Genomic DNA, 20,855 nt, shown 5'->3' with positions numbered 1-20,855 from the left:
AAAAACTCCAAATATCTCTCCCCCCCGCCCGACTTGAGATGTTTAGCCTTCAGAAGCCTGCAATGAATATTGGGGTCATTGAAGCCAACAGTATTGCAGTGTAGGCCAGAACTCAACATTCACGCCTCGCTTCTGCGATGTCCCCTCTGAAAAAGGAAAAGCGTTCTTCACGCCACCGCTCCTACGTAGGACAACATGAAGGAGGCATATGGGACGGGGAAAAGTTTTATTCAAGTAGCACGCTGTCTTATAAAGTTCCCGTGTAGAAGCAGTTTTAAAAAGTGACATTTACGCACAATCGCTCCTTCGTTGGGTGGCTCTCAAGAATGACTGGGCACGCACCCCTCAATTGTGTGTGTACGGAATGTCCCCTTTCAGGAGAAAGTCCTGGGATAAAGGACACCTTGGGGCTCCGTCTGCGCTTCTCTCTTCCACCTTCCTTTGCATCATTTCTAAGAGATGGGGGGGGGGAGAGAAAGAAGGAGGGTGGAACAGCTGCAGCCCCAGAGCTTAGGTGAAGCTGACTAGACCCAGCCCTAGCGAAGAGCAGCTCTGTTTTCTTTCATCTCCCCTTTGATAGCGGAGCTGATCTGAACTTCCTACCTCGTTACAACTTTTCTTCCTCCTTCCCTCCCCCCGGCCCCCCCGCCCCCACCCACTTTTTATTACTCGCGCGTAGTAATTAATTCCTCCTTGGCGCGTTTCCTCTCCTGCAGTGATCTTTGGGTCACTGGTTTGTACATATGGCGAGCTGATAATGAAAAGGAGGCGACCGCGGGGTGGGGGGGAGGAGGGCGAGGCCGGGATGGAGCCCCCGCTTCCTTGTTCCTGCAGGAGACGCGCTTGGCTGGGCGCGCAACCTCCGCGCCTTCCCGCGCCCCCAGACCTATGGCTCGAGCCCCGTTGTACGTTAAAGAGGAGGGCGGGGTGGAGAGCGGGGGGGGGAGCGATCCAAGTTTTGCAATAGCCCCGATCCTCCTCGCCAGTCAGGAGCTGCTCCTTTTGACTCCTGGCCCCGTTTCATCGACGAGCTCCAAGAAAAGCCACATCAAAAGGCCATACCCGTCTTTCTTGTCTAATAAGGTTCTGTAGACGGAGATGCTTCGGATCTGTTTTCACACACAGGGAGCATATATAAGACGTGTGATTATTATTATTTTTTTTAAAAAAAATGTCAAGCCAGTTTCCAGCCCTCGTGTTTCTCTTTGAAAAGTTAGACGGGACGTCACAAACTTTTAAAGGCTGTCCATTCTAGCTAGGAACCACAACAAGACGTCGAGAGTTGGGGTTGGGTGGTTGTTGACAGAAAATCAATGATGACGCATTAAAATAAATTAATGTAAAGGCAGGGGGGGTTGTGTCTGACTTCTATTTTTGAATTTTCGGGTGAGCGTGATGCATCTGGTTGCAACAGGTTCGATTGGCAACCCAGCGTTCGCCCTGGAAAGCGCCGGTCCCCAAACTGGTTAAGCTGATGCAGTAAAATGATAAAGGAGAGTCATTTCACTCTGGGGCTCACGACTCCAGTAAATACGTTTGGTTTACTTAGGAGTAAGTCCCTTGATTCCCGCCGAGTTTACTTTCTAAGGAAGTACGGGAAGGATCGGGGCTTCGCCCTAGAGCAACTTTACTTGCAAGTAAAAGTCGACATGACGTTTCTCACGGGTAAACATCTGGAAAGAAACAAAGTTCAAAACCAACCTGGGACTTGGGGCTCAACGTGGCAATTCCTGTAGGGATCTGTGCTTTAAAATATACACAATCTTGTTACACCAATGGGACTACTCCAGAGTAAGTAGGGGGAAACCTATGCTTGCTGCAGATTGTTATAATTTTGCAGAATGACCCACTTCTTTCGAAACTTGGGGTCTGTTTGAGATTTTATGATAATTCACTTTTCCCCAAGCAAGGCTTGCAAGTAACGAGAGTCTTGTGAAAAGTCTGGAGACATTCTGTAGATCGTAGTGGGTAGCTTGATAAATAGGTGGTAACTTTTTGATACCCCCCTCCACAGAAAAAAAAGTCCTTATTTATTTCAGTGAGTTGCTGAATTCCTGTGAGATGCTTTCTTTGGAAACCTCAAAAGCGAACAACAGGCACGACCAACCTGTTTGCTCATGGTTGGGACTCGGCAAAGGCCGTTGAAGCTGCTCTTATCTCCAGGCCCATCTCTCCACGATTTTGCTCGTCTCTCAACACCTTTGTCCGACCAGGAGCTTTCTGCAGCCCGGGATAAAGGCGACCGTTGCCAGCCAGCGGGAGACAACCATTAATTTCACATTAAACTTAGCCCCATCCGCGCCGTTCACTTGATGACGCGTGAGGAGTCCCACGGCAACTGGAGGGAGAAATAAACTTGGATAAAGCAAAAACTTATTTTCAAAACTTTCGGATTCCGCCCCCCATCCGTATTTTATATTACTTGCATATATCATAACCTCATCCGCAAAGTTATTTCAACAGAAGCAGCTTTGGTCAACCTTATTATGTAAAAATAAATCCTTTAAAAAATACCCCCCTTCCTTGTCTTCGAGGCCAGGGTGCCGGAGATGCTAAGTCTAACTTTCTTGGGAAGTTGCCCCCCTTAAGTTCTCTTCCCCCCCGCCGCCCCCCCCCAGCGATTTCAAAAGGTCCTTTCCATTGTGCTTCTGTCTAGATGGGCAGATATCAAGGTGTCTCGCTTCCACTCCGCTCTATATATTCCACGGCAGCATCTGTTACTCTTCCTAACAAAATTTACCACTCTGCCAAAAAAAAAAAAAAAAGTTTAAGAGGAGTGGAAGCAGAAAAAAGAAAGGAAAGAAAAGAAAACATGTAATTGATGTTATCCCAAGAAAGCTCAGTCTCCACCCCCTTTCATTTCCAAGCCCTTCAGGTACAAGGAGAAGAGCGAGGGAACGAGAGATGTTCCAAGATTTTTTTTTGTTGTTGATGGTGTTTTTTTTTTTTTTGCCTTCTTCAGGGTTAATACATCAGAAGGCGAGCTTCTCCCGCCTCGGCCAATCAGAACTCAGCCCTGGCAGCTATAATATAGAACTAAAGGCAGGCTCCACTCACAAGCGTTTGTAGCTGAGCTCCCATTAGAATCCAGACCTTTTTTCCCCTCCCCCTTCCTTCCGCCTTCATTCTTGCTTTCCCGAACGTTTTTTGGGGGGGTCTCTGCCTCCCGGTGCCACGATCCAAACTCCGATGAGTTCCGTTATCACAAGCGACCTCCTCGAAGCTGCCATTCCAGCACCTGTCTGGCTAGGGATCGGGGGAGAGTATCCGAAGGAGCAGGCAGCGAAAAGGCGATAGGAGGCTCTGAAAGAACCGCAGATCTCCAGAGACAGAGAGAGAGAGAGGGAGAGGGAGACAGATAGACCGAAAGAGGCAGAGAGGAGACACACACACACATACACACACACACACACACCCAGCAGCCAGGCAGGGAGCCGTGTGCGCGCGTGTGTGTGTGTGCGTGCGTGCGCGCGCGTGGAAAGTGGCCGTTTCCTCCACGGACGGAATGCTGCTCTTGCGGAGAATTGGTCTCCTGCTGGTCTTCGTGGGCGCTCTGCTGCTCTCCTGCGGGCTGGCTTGTGGACCGGGCAGGGGCTTCGGCAAGAGGCGGCACCCGAAGAAGCTGACCCCTTTAGCCTACAAGCAGTTCATTCCCAACGTGGCAGAGAAGACGCTGGGCGCCAGTGGAAGGTACGAAGGCAAGATCAGCCGCAACTCGGAGCGCTTTAAAGAGCTCACCCCCAATTACAACCCTGACATTATTTTTAAGGATGAAGAGAACACGGGAGCCGACAGGCTGATGACACAGGTCAGGAAAAAAATAATACACCCTTCCGCTTCTTCTCGTTCAGACGTTCGCGCTTTGTGTGTGCGTGTATGCGGGGCGGGGTGGGGAGAGGTGGGGAGGGGGGACCCCCTGAGTTTAAGCGGCAGTCGCGGTGGGAGCGTCCTCTCCTTCAAGGCATCCCGGCATCTTCCTCCCATCCTCCCCTTTCCCCGTCCCTAGCTCTGTTTTCTCAATGGGTCTCCATAAGTTTGCAAGAGAAAGGTGGGCGGGTGGGCGCCTCTACCTGTCCGCCTATCTGCGTGCATTTATTCCTTCTCCTGGGCTGTGACCAGGGAGGCTGGAGAGAGGGGGAGCGCGCGCGTGTGACTGGTGTGATAGTTGCAGGGAGAACCACGCTATGCCCTTCCTTGGGAGTTGGTTGGTTAGCTGGTTCTGAGTGCCCCCTGCCCCCTCCCCACCCCCCAAGGGACCTACTTGGATCTAACGAATAGGGTGGCGCTAATGGGGCCCTTAAGTGCATATCGACTGTGCCAAACCCCTTCTTTCCCTTGGGCATATATTTTATTTTTATTTTTTAAATTTAGAGACATACAGTTTAAATTAACCACCTTTCCCTAATTGCACCTTGCAAGCTTCTGCTAGTAAGGTTGGGATCTTGCACTTCCGAAAGGCTAGCTTGAAGTTCAGTGGCAATCATAGTAATAAATAATAATAATAATAATAATAATAATAATAATAATAATAACAGCGTGATCACCGTTATTATGCGCGTTCGACTTATCGCCGTGCTGCAAAACCATCTTTTGCAACTGTGCCAAACAGAGCGTTAATCTATCGATTTTCCTTTAAGGATGCTCACCACCAGAGCTATATTCCTTCCCCGTCCCCGCCCCCACCGCAAGAGGGGGAGGGACAAGTAACTTAACCAGCATTGCATCACTTGTTTGAGAGAAAGGGAGAATATCCGATGTATGGCTGGCGCATCTATCTATCTATCTATATAGCTACATGCATATATAGATATATGTACATATTCAGAAGGCACCCGATTCCATAAATATTGGATATGGGCTAAAAATTGGATCCTGGATCTATTATCCATTAACCATCAACCTTTTACTAGGTGAAGAATTCTTCTGATCATCCTGAATCATAGCTAATGATCGCTATTTGCTCAGGGGTGGTGGTGCTATTTGCCATAAACTCCAAACCCCACCCCCCCCGCGCACCAGCCTCCTAGTTTCGGAGTTCTTCCAACTACCTGCAATGTCATCCAGTCCCTAGAAATGGGTTTCCTTCCAAATATAGGTCAACAGTCGTTGCCCCCCTCCTCCCCGCACCTCAGTCGCTATTAATATATTTAAGCCCCACCTTCGTTTCTATAATAAGAGCTCAGCTGGAGTCTCCACGAGGAGGTGGGGGGGATTTCCTAAACTCTGCCCTCTCCGCTCCTCTTCCCCACCTCCTCTTCCTCCTCCCCATTCTTCTCCCGCGGCCTGATTTTCCGCACGTTTAGGAGATTTATCCGGGCCAAACGGAAGAGCGGCGGCGGCCGCCGCGATCTCCAGCCGACCACCTTAAATCTGACTGCACCTTAGGAGGGTGCTGACGCGCGCGCCGCGCCGAGGCGCGCGAGCCTTCTTTAACCAGGGACAGGCCAGCGCGCGGGGCTTGGGGAGAGTTCAGCGCCCGATCCCGCCTCCTGCAAGGCGAGAGAGAACGAAGGCGAAGCGCAAATGGAGAGGGCAAGGCCAGCAGCGAGGAAGAGGGGTGCCATTGTGGGCGACCTCCTCCTCTGCTCCAGTTCCCAGTCTCCTTCCATCATCTCCCACCACCCCCCTCCCCGCCTCCACCTCCCCATACGCGCACACTTTCCTCATCAGCCAAGACGCAAGAACTGGGGGGTAGCTGTGCGGCGGGCAGTCCAGCCCATCTCGCATTTTCAGCTCCACTTACTCCTCTTGTATCGATCGCAACGGCTAGAATTTCAGTTTGTATCCTTTTGAAAGGCGGCCGAGGCGGCTGCTGCTGCTGCTGCTGCCGTCTTCTGGTGCTGCTGACTTGCTGTGTGGCGCGGAAGCTCCAGGAACAGACGCCCCCCCCCTCCTTCTCCCTCTCTCCCTCTGTGCGCGCATCCCCACAGCACGAGCCTAACATGTTATGTCTAGATCTTCTTAGGCGAAGTCAATCAGAAAAGCAATCGCAAGCAAGTTCTTTCCTTCTCAAGAGAGCATGGGACGAGCTTGGGAACTGGGCATAGATGCATATGAGCAATTGGGGGGGGGCGCAGCAAGGAGGAGATGCCGGCCTCTGTTGCTCGGCTCTAGGTTGCTTCTCTACACACGCCGCCCCCCCCCCGCTCCAGCCCCGCAGCCTTCTTCCCAAGCGCCTTGGGGTCTCTCTCTGAGCGCAGAGCGCAGAGCAAAGCTTCCCTTCCTTCTACTCGGCTGGCCTCCTTTGCTGCATTAGCTAGCAGCGTTTGAACTTCTGACCTTCTGTCAACTTCCCTCAGACGAAGGAAACAGAAAAACAACATCACACACACACGCTTCGCAGTGCCTCTTATTCCCTTGTATACAAAGGGGGCACCTGGGAATGCGAGGTGCGGAGTGTGTGCGCAATGGGAGGAAGGGCAAGGTGAGGAGAGCTGCGCCCGCCAGGCGCCTCAGCGATGCCACTCGTCCAATGGACTTGGAAGGACGCTGGGTGGGGATTTCGAGGGTGCGGGTGAGACTTTTGGGGGTGGGCGGGTTAAAAAGAGAGCAAGAACCAAGCAGGAGAGTGGGATCCCCTTTTGGGTGGGCCGGATAAGCAGACCGTGGTGCCCAAGTCCGTCGAGGCGGAGCGCAAAGGCCGCCTCGAGGGCATCCGCGAATTTGCTGCGACCCCAAGTGTGGATGCGGCGCTGCAGGTTGGGGGGAGGGAGGGGTAGAAAGCGTGGGGCGGGATGTGTCTTTGAGATGCAGAATGTCAGTATGAATGGATCCCAGTCTGGTGGGTCACCTCATCAGATCTGTTCCCCCACGCCTTGCCTCCTGCTTCGTCCCGGCGCAGCCGAGATTCGGCCGAGCGTTTGCCTGCTCCTTTCAACCTTGGGGGAAAGGAAAGGGGGGAAGGCGCGGGGCGGGGAGGAGAGAGAGAGAGAGAGAGAGAGAGAGAGAGAGAGAGAGATCTGACGCCCTGGACGGAATTGTTAAACTTTCAGAGCAGTTGCTTGAATGCATTAGCCGCTGGTTAATATTAACTCCGGGCGTGGGGAGGGGGAGAAGAGCGCAAATAGAGAGAGCTCGGAGCTGGCGGGTGATTCCTAAGTTTACAGGTGACAGAAGCTCTTGGTTGAAGGGTTCTCCCCACCCCGCCTCCCACACCCAGCCCTACACACACACACGGCCAGCCATTGGCTAGATCTGCAGGCAAGATAAGGGTGCCAGCTCTTTTATGATAAAGTTGGAATTCGTCTGAAATAATAATAATAAACCCCAGGGGAGCCGTTAAGGAACCGCCGCCCCCTTCATAGCTCCCGGGAACTCTGAGCTCCCGGGAGCCAAAGAGAGGCACGCAGACCTAGTCTGGAAGGTCGTTCTCGCAGCCCGATCCTATGAATATTTACTTGGAAGTCAGTGCCACCGAGTTCAAGGGGGGCGGGGACTGCTGTTTACCGGGAGTAAATCCTACTGAGCTCAGTGGGGTTTACTTCTGAGCAGCGATATATAGGATTGCAGCTTTACTCCTAAGGCACGCGGGCATAGGGTTGCAGATTTTTGCAGCCCGGGACTCTGTTTACTCGAGAGTAAATCTCACACAGAGTGGGGCGGGGACGGCTCCCCGCAGCCTCGCTATGAAGGTATTGACTGGTGCATAGGAGCGCGATCCTATGCCTGCCTGCCTACTCAGAAGGCACCGCCAGCGGGGCTTACTCTCGGGTAAAACGATCGCTGCCTGGCTTGGGGATAGGCAGGCACAGGATCGCGCTGCGGCGGGCCCGACAGGTGCCTGTTCGAAGTGTGGGTCGGCTGGCTGGGGGGAAAGACGGAGGCGGCGGGCGGCTTGTTGAGCCCCTCGGCACACGGCGCCCACCGACGCGGTCCTGCTGCGCTTCACGGTGGCTGAGCAGAGCGGGGCTTGATCGGCGGCACACGACCCGATGAATTAATAAATAGCTGAGGCTTCACGGCTTTTGACTCTGACAATCCCGGCTCAGCCGGTCTTTCCCTCCCCCTCCTCTCTGCGCTTGGCAAAGAGGCTGCTCGGAGCTGCCAGAGAATCCCCGAAGCTGCCCTTTCCTCCCTGCCGGCCACCGTGCGCCCCGTCCCTTCAAGGGAGTTCAGGTGTCTGGGCTCGGAGGGTGTAAGATTTTCCTTACGCCCCCCCCCCAGCCTAGCCTGCGATGGTCAAAGTTTCAGGTCCCCACCTCCTCTTTCTGTCTGTCTTTCTTTCTTTCTTCCACGGTGCAAAGGGAAAGGGAATAGGCCGGCCAGCGGGGCGGAATGCGCCACGACTCGGGCCACGCTGCGCAAGGAGTTTGCGCCAAGTCTGGGCACTTTCTAGTCATTGCGTGATCAGCTTCTCGCCTCTCCTTCCACAATTATGATAACGGCGGTGATGATGTCACTGTTAATACAAAGCCCTTCCCGGCAATGCTAAGCGGTGGCGTTTTGCTCGTAGGAAGCGAAAACCTAGGCCTCGGCTGGCTGCTCTCACTCTTGGAAAGGCTGGAACAGACGCGGGAGAAGCTCCTTCTGAGCTGCAGAAACGCCCCCCTCCAAAAAACCAAACAACAACAACACCCCACCTCTCTCCTTTCTGAAGGACCTGAAAAGGGCACTCATGTCTTTTGCTACTTATTGCAAAGTTTGCTACTTAGTGGACGCTCTCTCCAATGTAGGGGGAGGTGCTTTTCCCCGAAGAAAGGCAAAGTCTTTCTGAAATTCGGAATGCACAGAAAAGCGGGTTGCCCGGATTGTTGTTATTTAATTGGGGGCAGATTATACATTTTCCATGTCTGGAGGGGGGGGAGGGAAAATATAATCGAAAGAACGACCTGTGTTTTGGTATGTGTCTTTGGACTTTTCTTTGCCCTTCAAGCAATCTCTCCTCCCCTGGACAATCCAGGCCTGTGGCAAAGCTTTTTGGGACTTCGATAGCTGTAGTGAGGTCGGGGAAAGCGAGCGCCAGGAGGTTCCCCGGCTGCCGATTGCAGAGAGAGAGACAACGGAGGCGTTGTAGGGCTGTAGATGACGCAGAAAGACCTCGGCCAAGAGTCCCTCCCACCTGGAGATGCTGGGGACAGTCAGAACCTGGGACCTTCTGCATTCAAAGCAGGTGCTCTTCTGACGACCTACGGCTCTCTCTCTCTCTCTCCCTCCCACAGGCATCAGCACCCAAATGGGCCCCAGAGAGCACATTCTGCAGTAACTGCTGAGCAAGATGCAGGAAGGAAACGGCAGTCTTGGCACTTGCCAGTTGTGTTAGTGGTTAGGAGGCCAGTATAGACACTGAGCAGAATCAAGTGGCGCAGCGGCTCTTGGATTTTATAATCTCAGGCTACAGGTGGGGGTTTGCATGTTTGAATTTCCTCCACACAAAAGGGAAATAATCTTCATGCAGATAAGAAACAGCATTTCAGGAAGAAGATGGGTTTGGCCTGGTCTTATTTTTTCTGAGTGCACAGAGAGGATTTGGTTTGTTTGGAGAAAGAAGCCGTCAGACCTGCACAGAACTTCAGCTTGAAGTGGCACAGTCTAGCAAAGGCTTTACGGTTTGCAACTTTATTCTGAATAAGGTGGTAGGTAGAGTAGATCCAAGAGCAGAAAATGTGGGGCTGAGTCCTCAATGCTGCTTAGCAAGGGATAAGTCCCATTGGCCATTTGTGCGCTTCTGACTGAACCTCGGAATCAATGCTTTTGGTATATTGGTATACTTTATAGAAAGTTAGCCTTCCGTCAGTTTGCTTCAAAAGCCAACCCCACTGAAATAAACGGGACTTTCCCCACTTAGCACCCTGATCTTAACCTCAGTTCTGCTTGGGAGTAAAAATATTAGGATATGCGATGGCCAGTCCCATGGACACCTGGGAGGATTCCAGCAGCTGCTGTTTTAAGCGTACAAAGGGCAGGACCCTAGTAGGCATGTCTACTCAGAAGTATGTCCTATTGTGTCCAGCAAGGCTTACTCCCATGTAAGGATCACAACTTTACTTGCAAATAGGTTCCAAGAAGGCGAAGCGAACTGGCTTCGGAGTAAACGCATTTAGAGGTGTCCTCCTGGGTTATCAGATAACCGGGGCTGTTGGTAAGACTGGCCTTGTGGGTGCGTTTTCCAGTGGGGCATAGCTTAAGCCAGCCTCTGCGCCCACCTCTTTTTCCCTGGGGTGCACCTGCTTGTTTTCTGGGAACCGTGTCCAAGGTTTCAGTCCTGGGACTCCTATCTAAAAGGCACATTTTTAAATTTGCGGGTCCGCGCGTGAGTTTCTTGGCCCTACAGTAGCTGGATCCCGTTGGACCGAACACACAAGATCATGAGATGCGGGGAGGTACAGAAGGCAATTGTGTCCCCCGGTAAACTTTGCTCGGCTGCCAGTGTGGAGAAAGGGGTCTTGCCCTCCCGCAACACACTAAAAGCATAAGGAACGAACGCCCGTGGCGCTTGCAAGGGCCGGGGACGCGAGCGGGAAGCGTTGCCGGGGCTTCCATACTCAATTCCGCGCATCTCCAGGGAGGGCTGGGAGAGACTCGTGCTGAAATTCTGGGAGAGGCACTGCCAGTCAGTGTAGACGGTCTGGAGCTACAAGGACCCTCAGTGTCCGCTGCTTCCTATATTCCCACGGTCCAATTATGGGATCCAAAACGATTCTTCTCGGGAGATTCCAGCGTAGGGTGGCGCAGAAGCGTATCTTTTTGTGCCTGTGAGCGATCCTCCAGGCAGAGATTAGAGCCTATGCATACGTTCTCCGTGATGGGTTAAGGGTTAAGACCGCAGCACACACACACACGTTTCGTGCAACTCGATCCTATCCACGTTTATACAGGAGCAAGTTCTACTGGAGGACTTATTCCCAAGGAAGTTTCCACGTGATCCACAGCCTCCTTTTCATGCCGTTGGTCTCTGCCCGGTAATTCCTGCTCCCGTCTTTTCTACCCACCTGCTTCTTTGCCAGCCCCAACTGGAGCCTTTGCTCGCAAAACCGACTTGCGACGTATCCTAAACAGGCAGAAACGTTCAGGATGAAATCATGGGTGCGCACGGGTTTTTCCTCCGTAGTGAGTGGGCAGAGGAGATAGCTTAGGAAGTAAATAAGCCTTGTTGGTTTTCGGAGAGATGATGGGAAGCTTTAAGGCCGCGATCCTAAGCAGATCCCCCCCCTCCCGGTTTCGAAATCAACGCGGTTCTTTCTTACCTGCAAAAGAGCTTTTCTAAAAAAATGTTTGCGATGGAATGCTTCGGTCACTGGAGGATACCACCCACAAAACATCTGTGGATCGCACCTTTCTCCCCGCCCTGCCTTCTAAGATGTTCTCATATTCTATTCGCTCTGCTCTCAAACGGTCCCTAGAAATAAGCAACGTGGGTATGGGTCTAGTAAAGGTGTGTGTATGTGCGTGCGTGAGTCAGTATCCCTGGGGTGGGAGCGGGGTGGGCTTAGCCAGTTGGGCAACAGGCTGGGAGACACGGGTAGCCGCTGGGATGGTTGCCATGTATGCCCTCGCAGTCTGAATCTTCCTCTTGGCTCTGCGTGGAAATCCGGAGTCCACGCAGAGTGGGAGAGCGCATCAGCGCCCTACAGCAGTGAGACTGCTGTGGGGTGGGGAGGGATTGGAGCCCATTTAGGGGTGCAGGAGGAAGAGGAGCGATCCCTTCCGGATCCTGGCCTTGACAGAAGCGCACCAGATCCATATCAATGAATGCACCGATCTGTTTTAGGGTTGAAGGATGGAGAACCTCCATCATGTTGTTGCTGGGCTCCAGCTCCCCTCACCCCCAGCCAGAATGGCCAGTGGCGGGGAATAGGGGCCCCAGCAGCTCCTGGGGGGGCACATGTTCCCCATTCCTGATGCGAGGAGCAGGGAAGCGATACGATTCGGGTACCGGAGTGCTGTTTAACCCTTTGCAGCCTTCGCGCGTCTCCAGAAAGATGCGCGCGGAAGGGAGGTGTGGATGGGTCGCTGCTGCTGCTATTACTACTCTGGGATGGCGGGAGTGGGGAAGCAAGGAGCGGCTGGCCTTCCTTTCCTCCCCTCGCGATGCTCCTGTGCTCTGCTTGACCCCCCCCCGCACCCCCCCCCCTGCAGCGCTGCAAGGATAAGCTGAACGCCTTGGCGATCTCGGTGATGAACCAGTGGCCTGGCGTGAAGCTGCGCGTGACCGAGGGCTGGGACGAGGACGGCCACCACTCGGAGGAGTCGCTGCACTACGAGGGCCGCGCCGTGGACATCACTACCTCGGATCGGGACCGCAGCAAGTATGGCATGCTGGCGCGCCTGGCCGTCGAGGCCGGCTTCGACTGGGTGTACTACGAGTCCAAGGCGCACATCCACTGCTCGGTCAAGGCCGGTAAGAAGGGGCTGGGGGCGGCTCATTCGACTCGGGAACCGACCCTTAACACCCCCTCCCAATAAATATAGATGTTGCTGTGTTATTAACCTCTTAGCAGCATTTCACGATAATCATAGCTTGGTCCCCAAGACGTTTGGATGGCGCCTTGTGCGCTTCCTTCGGGTAACTCCTGCAGCCAAACTGGTGTCAAAAGTATTGCTCTGCTTTCCTTTGGAGGCATCAGCGAGGTCCAAGGCTTGGTCGCCTGGGCAGCCCAGGACCTCCAGACACACTGCCCAGGCTTGCGCCCCACTTCAGTGCTGCTAAGGCAGTGGTTCCACTTCAATCCCCTCCACAAACGCACGCCATTGTCTCTCTATAGACAGACGGATGCCAAACACACATAGCTTGTTGGCCTGTATAGAAAGAGAAGGGGCAGTGCTAAGCTCCAACTCCTAGTAGTAAGCAGGTAGTAAGTACAGTAGTAGTTCACATCTGTTTCTTTATTCCAAACAACATAGCAGGCACTGTATAGATCACGCAGAAGGGATTGGTCTTCGATCCTAACAGCTTGTTGTAACTGTTGCTGCTAGTAGTAAGCAAATCCTAGTATTAGTAGTACTTGACATTCACTTTGCGCCAGGGACATGCTAGTTGAAATATTGAAAAGGACTGGTCACTGGTTCTCACAGCCAACAATTAGTCCTGCTATAGGACAGTTGCGACAACTACAGTTATTTAGGATTAGTATTCCCAATACTGCCTACTCTGTACTAGGGGGAGAAGCAAGGAATGGAGAGGTGGAACAATCCCATGGCAATTGGCCAGATAATTTAAGAAGCACCAGTGGAGCTATAGCACCTTAAAAGACAAAGGGCTTTGTTGTGATGTGTGATTTCATGGGCAATGCAACAGACGTATCTTAACCCAGCATACTGTCGCCAATAGTGGCAAGGCAAATGCCTCTGAGAAACTCACAAAGCGGGTGTAAAGGTGTTGAGCTAGCCCAGAGTCAGCAATCCACAGGTAGGCTGCCTTTATGTGTAGAGGTTTCTGCTTAGCTATCATGGCCGGTCTGCCAAGCCACTGGCAGGCCCATTCTCCACAAATCTGCCAAATCCTTGGTTGCTGGTGTCCATCAACTTGACTTCATTGTGCCTTGTGTAGAGAATGAATGGAATGGTGCTTAGGGCAGGACTGGGGAATCTGTGGCTCTCCAAACCTCACTGGACCCCAGTTCCCTCCAGGCCTAGCCAGCATAGCCAATGGTTAGAGATGTTGTAGTCCAGCAACAGCTGGAGGTCCACAGGTTCCCCAACCAGGCTTATGGAGAAGTGGCGGTGGCTGTTGTCCTGTGGAAATGGTAGGGCAGAAGGCAGGGAGCCCAACCATAGTTGGGAGCCAGAGCCAATGAAAGGAGAACTGACTAGTTTTGGTCTCCACTGTCCTCCCTGCTGAATTGTACAAGCCCAACGCTGAGGCTGAGGTCCAGGCAGTGTCACCTGCTGGGCTGGGTGTAAGAAGGCAAGCAGATGGGCCAGGAGGAATCAAGGCTGAGCTTGGTGGGACAGGGCCCCAATTGCCCTCATGGACAAAACTCCAATGTGAAGCCTGCATTGAATGTCCATTGAACCCATAATGTAAGGGAGAATCCACCTCTCATGGACGGATCTGTCCTTCATTGCCATGGGGAGACCTTGACCACTGAGATGTGGCTCCCACCCTCCTCTGGAAACTACCTGAGAAAAGGCTATCCCAGACTTGCCTGCCAGATCTAAAGGCTGCAGTCTTGCTGCCCACTTGAAGGCAGCTCCATTTAAGTCAGTGAGACTTACTTCCATGGAAAACTGTCTAGGAATCTGAATACAGAGAGCTTGTCGAAAACCTCTCTCCCCAAGCCAATTAAGCCCTTTGTTTTTCTACTTCCAACTCCCGAGTACAAAATCTGCACAGCCTTATTTTGACTTGTTTGCAAGCAACAGCATTTTACTTTCCAGGACTGTGTTTAGACAGGGAGATGCTGGGTTCTCACCAGAAGGAAGGAGATTAGATCCCACGCACCCTACCCTATCCCGAGGAAGAGTCAAAGCGCACTGGTCATAGGCCAGGCTTGCCCCTAGCAGTCAGGATTCCTTCTCTGCTGAATCACTGGCAAATGCACTTGAAGCTGCGAGCCAAAGTTGCAAGATGGATTTAGGTGCAGTGAGAGAGGCTGGTTTCGAAGGGCGCAGGCTTCCAACTCAGCGTGGCTACAACATGGGTCGCCCTTGATGCGGTTTAACTCACTCCTCAGCACACTTTTAACTCCCTGGTGAGCACCAGCCAGTTGAGCTGGCCTAGTGTTCAGTTTATCCAGAGTAAATGTAACTGGAGTAGTAGTGCATTGCTGCACCTGTAGTAAGATTAGAGGCTTGACAATCCAATTCCAGCTCCTTCAGACTGTCTTAGAACTGACTCAGCCCTTTCAGGCCTGACCTAGATAGTTCCTTGGGATTGTAAGCAGCTGGCACCCCCAACTCAAGCCCATCAGTCGCTTCAAATGCAAACAAATGCAGGGACAGCTCAGTCGTTTGCTGCTCATCCTTCAGTCTTGTAGGCAAGCCAGGTTTTCCAACGACTCAGGAGCAAATGCAACTTTGGCACTGGGATTTGGGGGTTGGGGTGCATCCCCTTTGTGGCTCTCCTGGGAAGAAGAAAAAGATTCTACTAAGAATTCTCAAGTGTTTGACTCTCCAACAGGCAGTGCGACCCACAAACTAATTTACCCGGCACAATTGCTCTTACATAGGGCCAGGGCTGTTTTCTGACAGACAGGGTGTGCCAAGACCCCATTTTCTTTCGCAACGAGCTGGAAGAGGCCAAGTCCTGTGTCGACTGGATTTCAAATGCTTTCCCACCACGCCTCGCCCTATATTCATCCTCAAATAGGTTAATTAGTAAACTCCTTCCTCATTATTCTTCTTGTTCCTGCTTCTCTGTCATCTGCAATAAAACCACCCTAGTTCCGATGAAAAAAAGTTGTTTTCTCAAATCCGGATTGTAAAGCGGCACATTTACACGAGGCAAATGCTTTTAATCTGGATCACAAATGGCCACCGTTTAGATGAGCCCAAACCTACAGGGTGTAGGGGCCAAACACACAAACACACACCCCTCCACACACACACCTTCAGCTTCCTTCTTACAATCCACCTGGCGGTACTGGGAATCCCCCGTGCTTGCAGCGCCACCTGCCGGTCCGGCGGAGAAATGCACGCATGTGGCCGGCCCCCTCCCCCTCAAGCTATTTGCATAAATTGTCGCTTTTTAGCAAAACAGTTAACGGTGAATTATTTCGGAGGAGTCAGGCCGCTTGTTTTGCCACCTCCTCTCGTTTGTTTGTTGCCTGGCGTTTAAGCAGTAGTTCAATGGCAGCTTTCAGCTGGGGCAAAAAACCCAACCAAACAAAAAAACAACAACCCACCACCACTTTAAACGTGCCAAGAAACATGCATTCGCGAAAGAAAAATAATGAACTTGCTCTAAATATATCGATTGACATAAGAAACAAGAGTTAACGGCGCGCCCGTGTTTGGGAGGAGGGCGGGGAGCAGCCACCCATTTAAGTCAATGGAGATGATTTCATTGAGAAGAGGATGCTTGGAGCAGCTGGGGTTTCTTCTAACTAGCTTCTAATGCAGGCATCCCCAAACTCGTCCCTCCAGCTGTTTTGGGACTACAATTCCCATCATCCCTGACTGCTGGTCCTGTTAGCTAGGGATGATGGGAGTTGTAGTCCCAAAACAGCTGGGGAGCTGAGTTTGGGGATGCCTGCTCTAATGTCTAATGAAAAGAGTTCCTATCCCTAAATATATCCTCTCCCACTTCTCCCCTTCCACACCCTCACACACAGAGTTCCATCTCTGCCCCTAACCCTACCATGAAATGAGTAGGAAATTCACTGCCTCTGTTTAAATAACAATTAGCAGAGGGTCCCTGCTCATGTGCAGACAGCATATCCCACATTTCTTTGGCTTCAGGCTATGAGAGGTAACATTTTAAAAGGCTTGAACAGCATCAACTTGTTTAATTAAGCAGTGAAAACAAAGCACCTGAGTCTTACGAGGCTAGTTTATGGGAAGAAGATGAAAAGGTGTGTGTATTTTCATGTATGCGTAAGAATATGTGCATAAGCCAGGGATGAGGAAACTGCAGCCTTCTAGATGTTGTCCAGCTCTGTCTGCTTCAGCCAGCCAGGCCAGTGGTCAGGGATGATGGGCATTGTAGTCCAATAACATTTTGAGAGTCACTGGTTGCCCTCCCCAGGCAGAGGACGTGCCTAAATATTCCTTGTTTTTCTGCCACGCCAAAAAAATAAAAAATAAAAAGCTTAAACAAAGAGGAAGTGGCAGGAGGGAGGGTTAAGTTTCCTACTCAGGGAATGCTCAGGGGTACTCATTCATAACTTTCAGAATCCAGCTGGATTTAAGAACATAAGAAGAGCCTGCTGGATCAGGCCATGGTCCCATCCAGTCCAGCATCTTGTTCTCACAGTGCCCAACCAGATGCCAGTAAGAAACCTGCAAGCAGTTTCTGAGCGCAGGAGCCACTCTCCCCTCCTGTGGCTTCCAGTAACTGGTATTCAGAAGCATTTATGCTTCCATCTATGGTGGCAGAATGTAGCCTCTGTGGCTAGTAGCCATTGATAGCCCTCTCCCAGTTAATGATTATTACTATAATTAACAACTGACCCAAATTATTCATTTCCCTTCAAAAAGGCACTACAACTGGATTTCCTGTAGCTCTTGCAAATTATCTATCTTTACACATTTGTATTGTGGATATGATAGTGTAGACTTTCCTATCCCCCAAAACCTGGCTTCCAAAACAGGAACTTAAGTCCCTACCCTCTCTCTCTCTCTCTCTCTCTCTCTCTCTCTCTCTCTCTCACACACACACACACACACAGGATAGTTTGATCATTATTGTGGTGCATGTTGGGTGCTGTAGGATCACTGGAAATCCCCAAAGGACTTGGTGGTTTATGTTGGACAACGTCAAGTTTATATATAGGTACCATTTACATCTAAAGGTGCTTGAGATTTAGGCTGCCGCCTGGCCCTACTTACCTGCAAGTCAACCCAATTAGATTGGACAGGATAAACCTCTGGGAAGGCATGGTTAGAATTGCAGCCTTAATCACTGAAGAGGGCATGGAAATGGTTAAAATCTGGACCTAGAGTTAATAACAACTAGATTGGTCCATAACAGCATCCAGAAGTCTAGGACTTCCTCATTGCAGATAGGAAGAATAAAGGGCTGTGGCAATTTCTGTTTCACATACTTTTCATGATCCTCATAGTGAGCATGGAACATCTTGTGGTGGCAGCCAAGAACCATCTTGTAAGATATATGTACAAAAATAGTTCAGGAGATAGATAGATGATAGATAGATAGATAGATAGATAGATAGATAGATAGATGATAGATAGACAGATAGACAGACAGACTTGTACTGTAGTTTGTAGATTAAGGAAGATTTTTCCAATGCAATGATGTCCAGATGTTGCTGGACTACAACTCCCATCAGCTCCAGCCAGTGTGCTGGCTAGGGCTGATGGGAGTTGTAGTCCAACATCATTTGGAGGCCACCAGGTGGGCAAAGGCTGAATTAATGAACAAAATGGACTACTGAGTTGATTCCAACTAGTGGGAGTAGACCCACTGAAGTGCAGGGACTTGTCTAACTTAGGTTTATCCATTAGAATCCACTCTGAGTAGAACCTAGTCTGGTTACAAACCATGAATTTCAGTTGGTCTACTTTGAGCGGAGTGTAGCTGGAGGGAAGCCATAGAATCTAGATGGTGTGAGGGTTAAAAGGGCCTTCCCCCAAGACTCTTTCGGAGGTGAAGGACAATTGCAGTGCAATAATGTGGAATGGTAAAGGTAAAGGTACCCCTGACCATTAGGTCCAGTCGTGACCGACTCTGGGGTTGCGGCGCTCATCTCGCTTTACTGGCCGAGGGAGCCGGTGTACAGCTTCCAGGTCATGTGGCCAGCAGGACTAAGCCGCTTCTGGTGAACCAGAGCAGCGCACAGAAACGCCATTTACCTTCCCGCTGGAGCTGTACCTATTTATCTACTTGTACTTTGACGTGCTTTCGAACTGCTAGGTTGGCAGGAGCAGGGACCGAGCAACGGGAGCTCACCCTGTCGCGGGGATTTGAACCGCCAACCTTCTGATCAGCAAGTCCTAGGCTTTGTGGTTTAACCCACAGCGCCACCCGCGTCCCTAATGTGGAATGGTATAATAGTGTTATTCTTATGATGTAATAGTGTTTGCCAGTTCCCTTTGTCTCACTTGTGCACATTCACTAGCTCCAATGACACGGGGAAAACTCAGCACATATAGCTGTGCCCATTGCTACAGCTCTGTGTTGAGAAAATTAGCACCTTTTGAAAAATTGTCCTGTCCTTCAATTACTAGAAGCACAGGACCTGTGATAGGGAACTGGCAGGTTTTCATAGCATTTGATCTCCGCTGTAGTCTAGAATACCGTGGGCACAAAATAAGTATTGAAGAAGTTGTTCATTTCTAAGTAAATGGAACCCAAATAGTTTTAGTTTATAAATATTTATTTGTAGTCTGCTTATTTACAAATGTAAATACAGCATTTCCACCCTATAATTGTTCAAAGATGGATCACAAGATAATGATAATATTAAAATTAGGCAACTGGGGGAACTGCAACAAAATCTTGTCCAAGTTTGGAACTAAAAATTCCCATTGATCTCAGAATTTCTATGGATCTCTCGAACATTTCCAGGTTCTCACTGAAATTGGTCTTTCAGAATTACTTTTTAAATGAAACTTAGATTTGAAGTCTTGCTCATTTAATTTTAAGGCACTACTTGATTTAATATCAAGGTGCCAAAGTTACTACTTTTACTCTCACCCCTGAAAACAAACCTTACTTTCATGTTGTTGCTGTTTTAAATGGAATTAGGAAAGCATAGTTTTGATGCCCAAATTTTTACATAATGAGACCTGAAATAGGAAAGGGGATCAGGGCAGATGGGATATGGAGAACTTATTAGGTCTGATCAACAGATCTTGCTGCAGCTTGCTCCCAGCATGGGCATAGCCAGGATTTATGGGGGGGACGGGACCTCAGTCAGTTAAGTATTTATATTGATTTACTTGATTTAGGGGGGCAGCTGCCCCCACCCCCCTTTTGGCTACGCCCATGTCTCCTAGGTCCAGTTCTAAACCCCCACTTACGCAAGATTTCTTTTTTAAAGTTTGGTTTCTGCCAGAGGAGTCAAATCAGCTCTAATCCAAGTTTTCAATCTCACCTGCCTTCTGGAGTGAATTATCTGTTAGCCGAGCTACCACCCACAAGGTCAACACAAAAGGAACAATACTACAATAATAAATGGTTTTATAGGGCCTTCACATCAGGGAAGAATTCACCCTTTATAGATCTTTCAACAACCATTTCAAGTGCTGTACTCCAAAGCAGCCTTTGCCAACTGGGTGCCCTCCGAAGATTGTTGGACTACAACTCCCATCAGCCCTGGTTTGTAGCATGGAGGGTGCCGTGTTAATAATAATAATAATTTATTATTTATACCCCTCCCATCTGGCTGGGTTTCCCCAGCCACTCTGGGTGGCTTCCAACAAAACACTAAAATACAATAACCTATTAAACATTAAAAGCCTCCCTAAACAGGGCTGCCTTTAGATGTCTTCTAAAAGTTTGGCAGTTATTTTTCTCTTTGACATCTGGTGGGAGGGCGTTCCATAGGGCGGGTGCCACTACTGAGAAGGCCCTCTGCCTGGTTCCCTGTAACTTGGCTTCTCACAGCAAGGGAACTGCCAGAAGGTAAAGGCTGCTCCCGGCCAGCCTAAGCTGGGTGCCCATACTCATCTTCAGCACCATCCAATTCCATCAGAAGCAAATGGCCCCACCAGGCTCAATCTGGGCATTGAAATTCAGGGCACACTCAGGATTTGGGAAGGGAGGGGGGTAACCTGGAGGGCATGTCACACGAGGTCGTGTGACTGTACAACGTGGATTTCCCCAGCCCTGGCTTGAATCCCGTCTGCTCCAGCTGGTTTCCAATGGCCAGGCTCTGGTTTCATGACTGAGAATGCAATGAGGAGATTAAAAAACCAAAGCGGTCCAGGCAGGGGAGGTTCTCTGAGTCGCCATCTCTGTTTGCCAAAAGTATGATCCCGGAGATTGGAATGCAAAAGAGGCGAGCTGCCCCCCCCAGGCCTGAATGACTGTCAAGAGGGGAAAGGCACCGTATAAGAGACAAGACGGATCGTGGGGGCTGGTGCGGGCGAGGGGGGCGGGCGGGAGGAGAGGGAGACTGAGAGCAAGCTCCTCCATTTCAATTTCAAATACACATCTTGAGTGTTTTGGAAAAGTGTCTTGGTCTGTGCAAATAGCTCTTGGAAGGCCTTTGGTGGGGAGGGGGCAGCAGGGTTGTATAGGGTCTTCTTTTTGCAAAAGTATGCGTGTGTGAATTGGCATAGAGGCCCCCCCC

The 20,855-nt window shown here is 50.7% G+C and overlaps 1 protein-coding gene and 1 long non-coding RNA gene across 2 annotated transcripts in view; one reads left to right on the top strand and one right to left on the bottom strand.

Moving 5' to 3' along the window:
* Positions 1 to 1,868: 1,868 nt before the first annotated feature.
* LOC128398270 (uncharacterized) lies at positions 1,869 to 6,501 on the bottom strand. The gene is made up of 2 exons (XR_008327081.1): positions 5,744 to 6,501; positions 1,869 to 2,338 (listed from the first exon to the last, which is right to left on the bottom strand). It is a non-coding gene; the product is annotated as an uncharacterized LOC128398270 (long non-coding RNA).
* The window catches only part of SHH (sonic hedgehog signaling molecule), a 32,721-nt gene continuing 15,259 nt past the window's right edge, over positions 3,394 to 20,855 (top strand). Inside the window, exons 1-2 of the mRNA XM_053359131.1 lie at positions 3,394 to 3,808; positions 12,076 to 12,337. Coding sequence (XP_053215106.1) covers positions 3,506 to 3,808; positions 12,076 to 12,337 — 565 coding nt within the window. The 5' untranslated portion in view covers positions 3,394 to 3,505. The remainder of the gene's footprint in view (positions 3,809 to 12,075; positions 12,338 to 20,855) is intronic.

This window comes from Podarcis raffonei, chromosome 12, assembly GCF_027172205.1.
Source record: "Podarcis raffonei isolate rPodRaf1 chromosome 12, rPodRaf1.pri, whole genome shotgun sequence".
In the NCBI taxonomy this organism is placed as follows: domain Eukaryota; kingdom Metazoa; phylum Chordata; class Lepidosauria; order Squamata; family Lacertidae; genus Podarcis; species Podarcis raffonei.
This window is presented reverse-complemented; position numbering and strand designations above follow the sequence as displayed.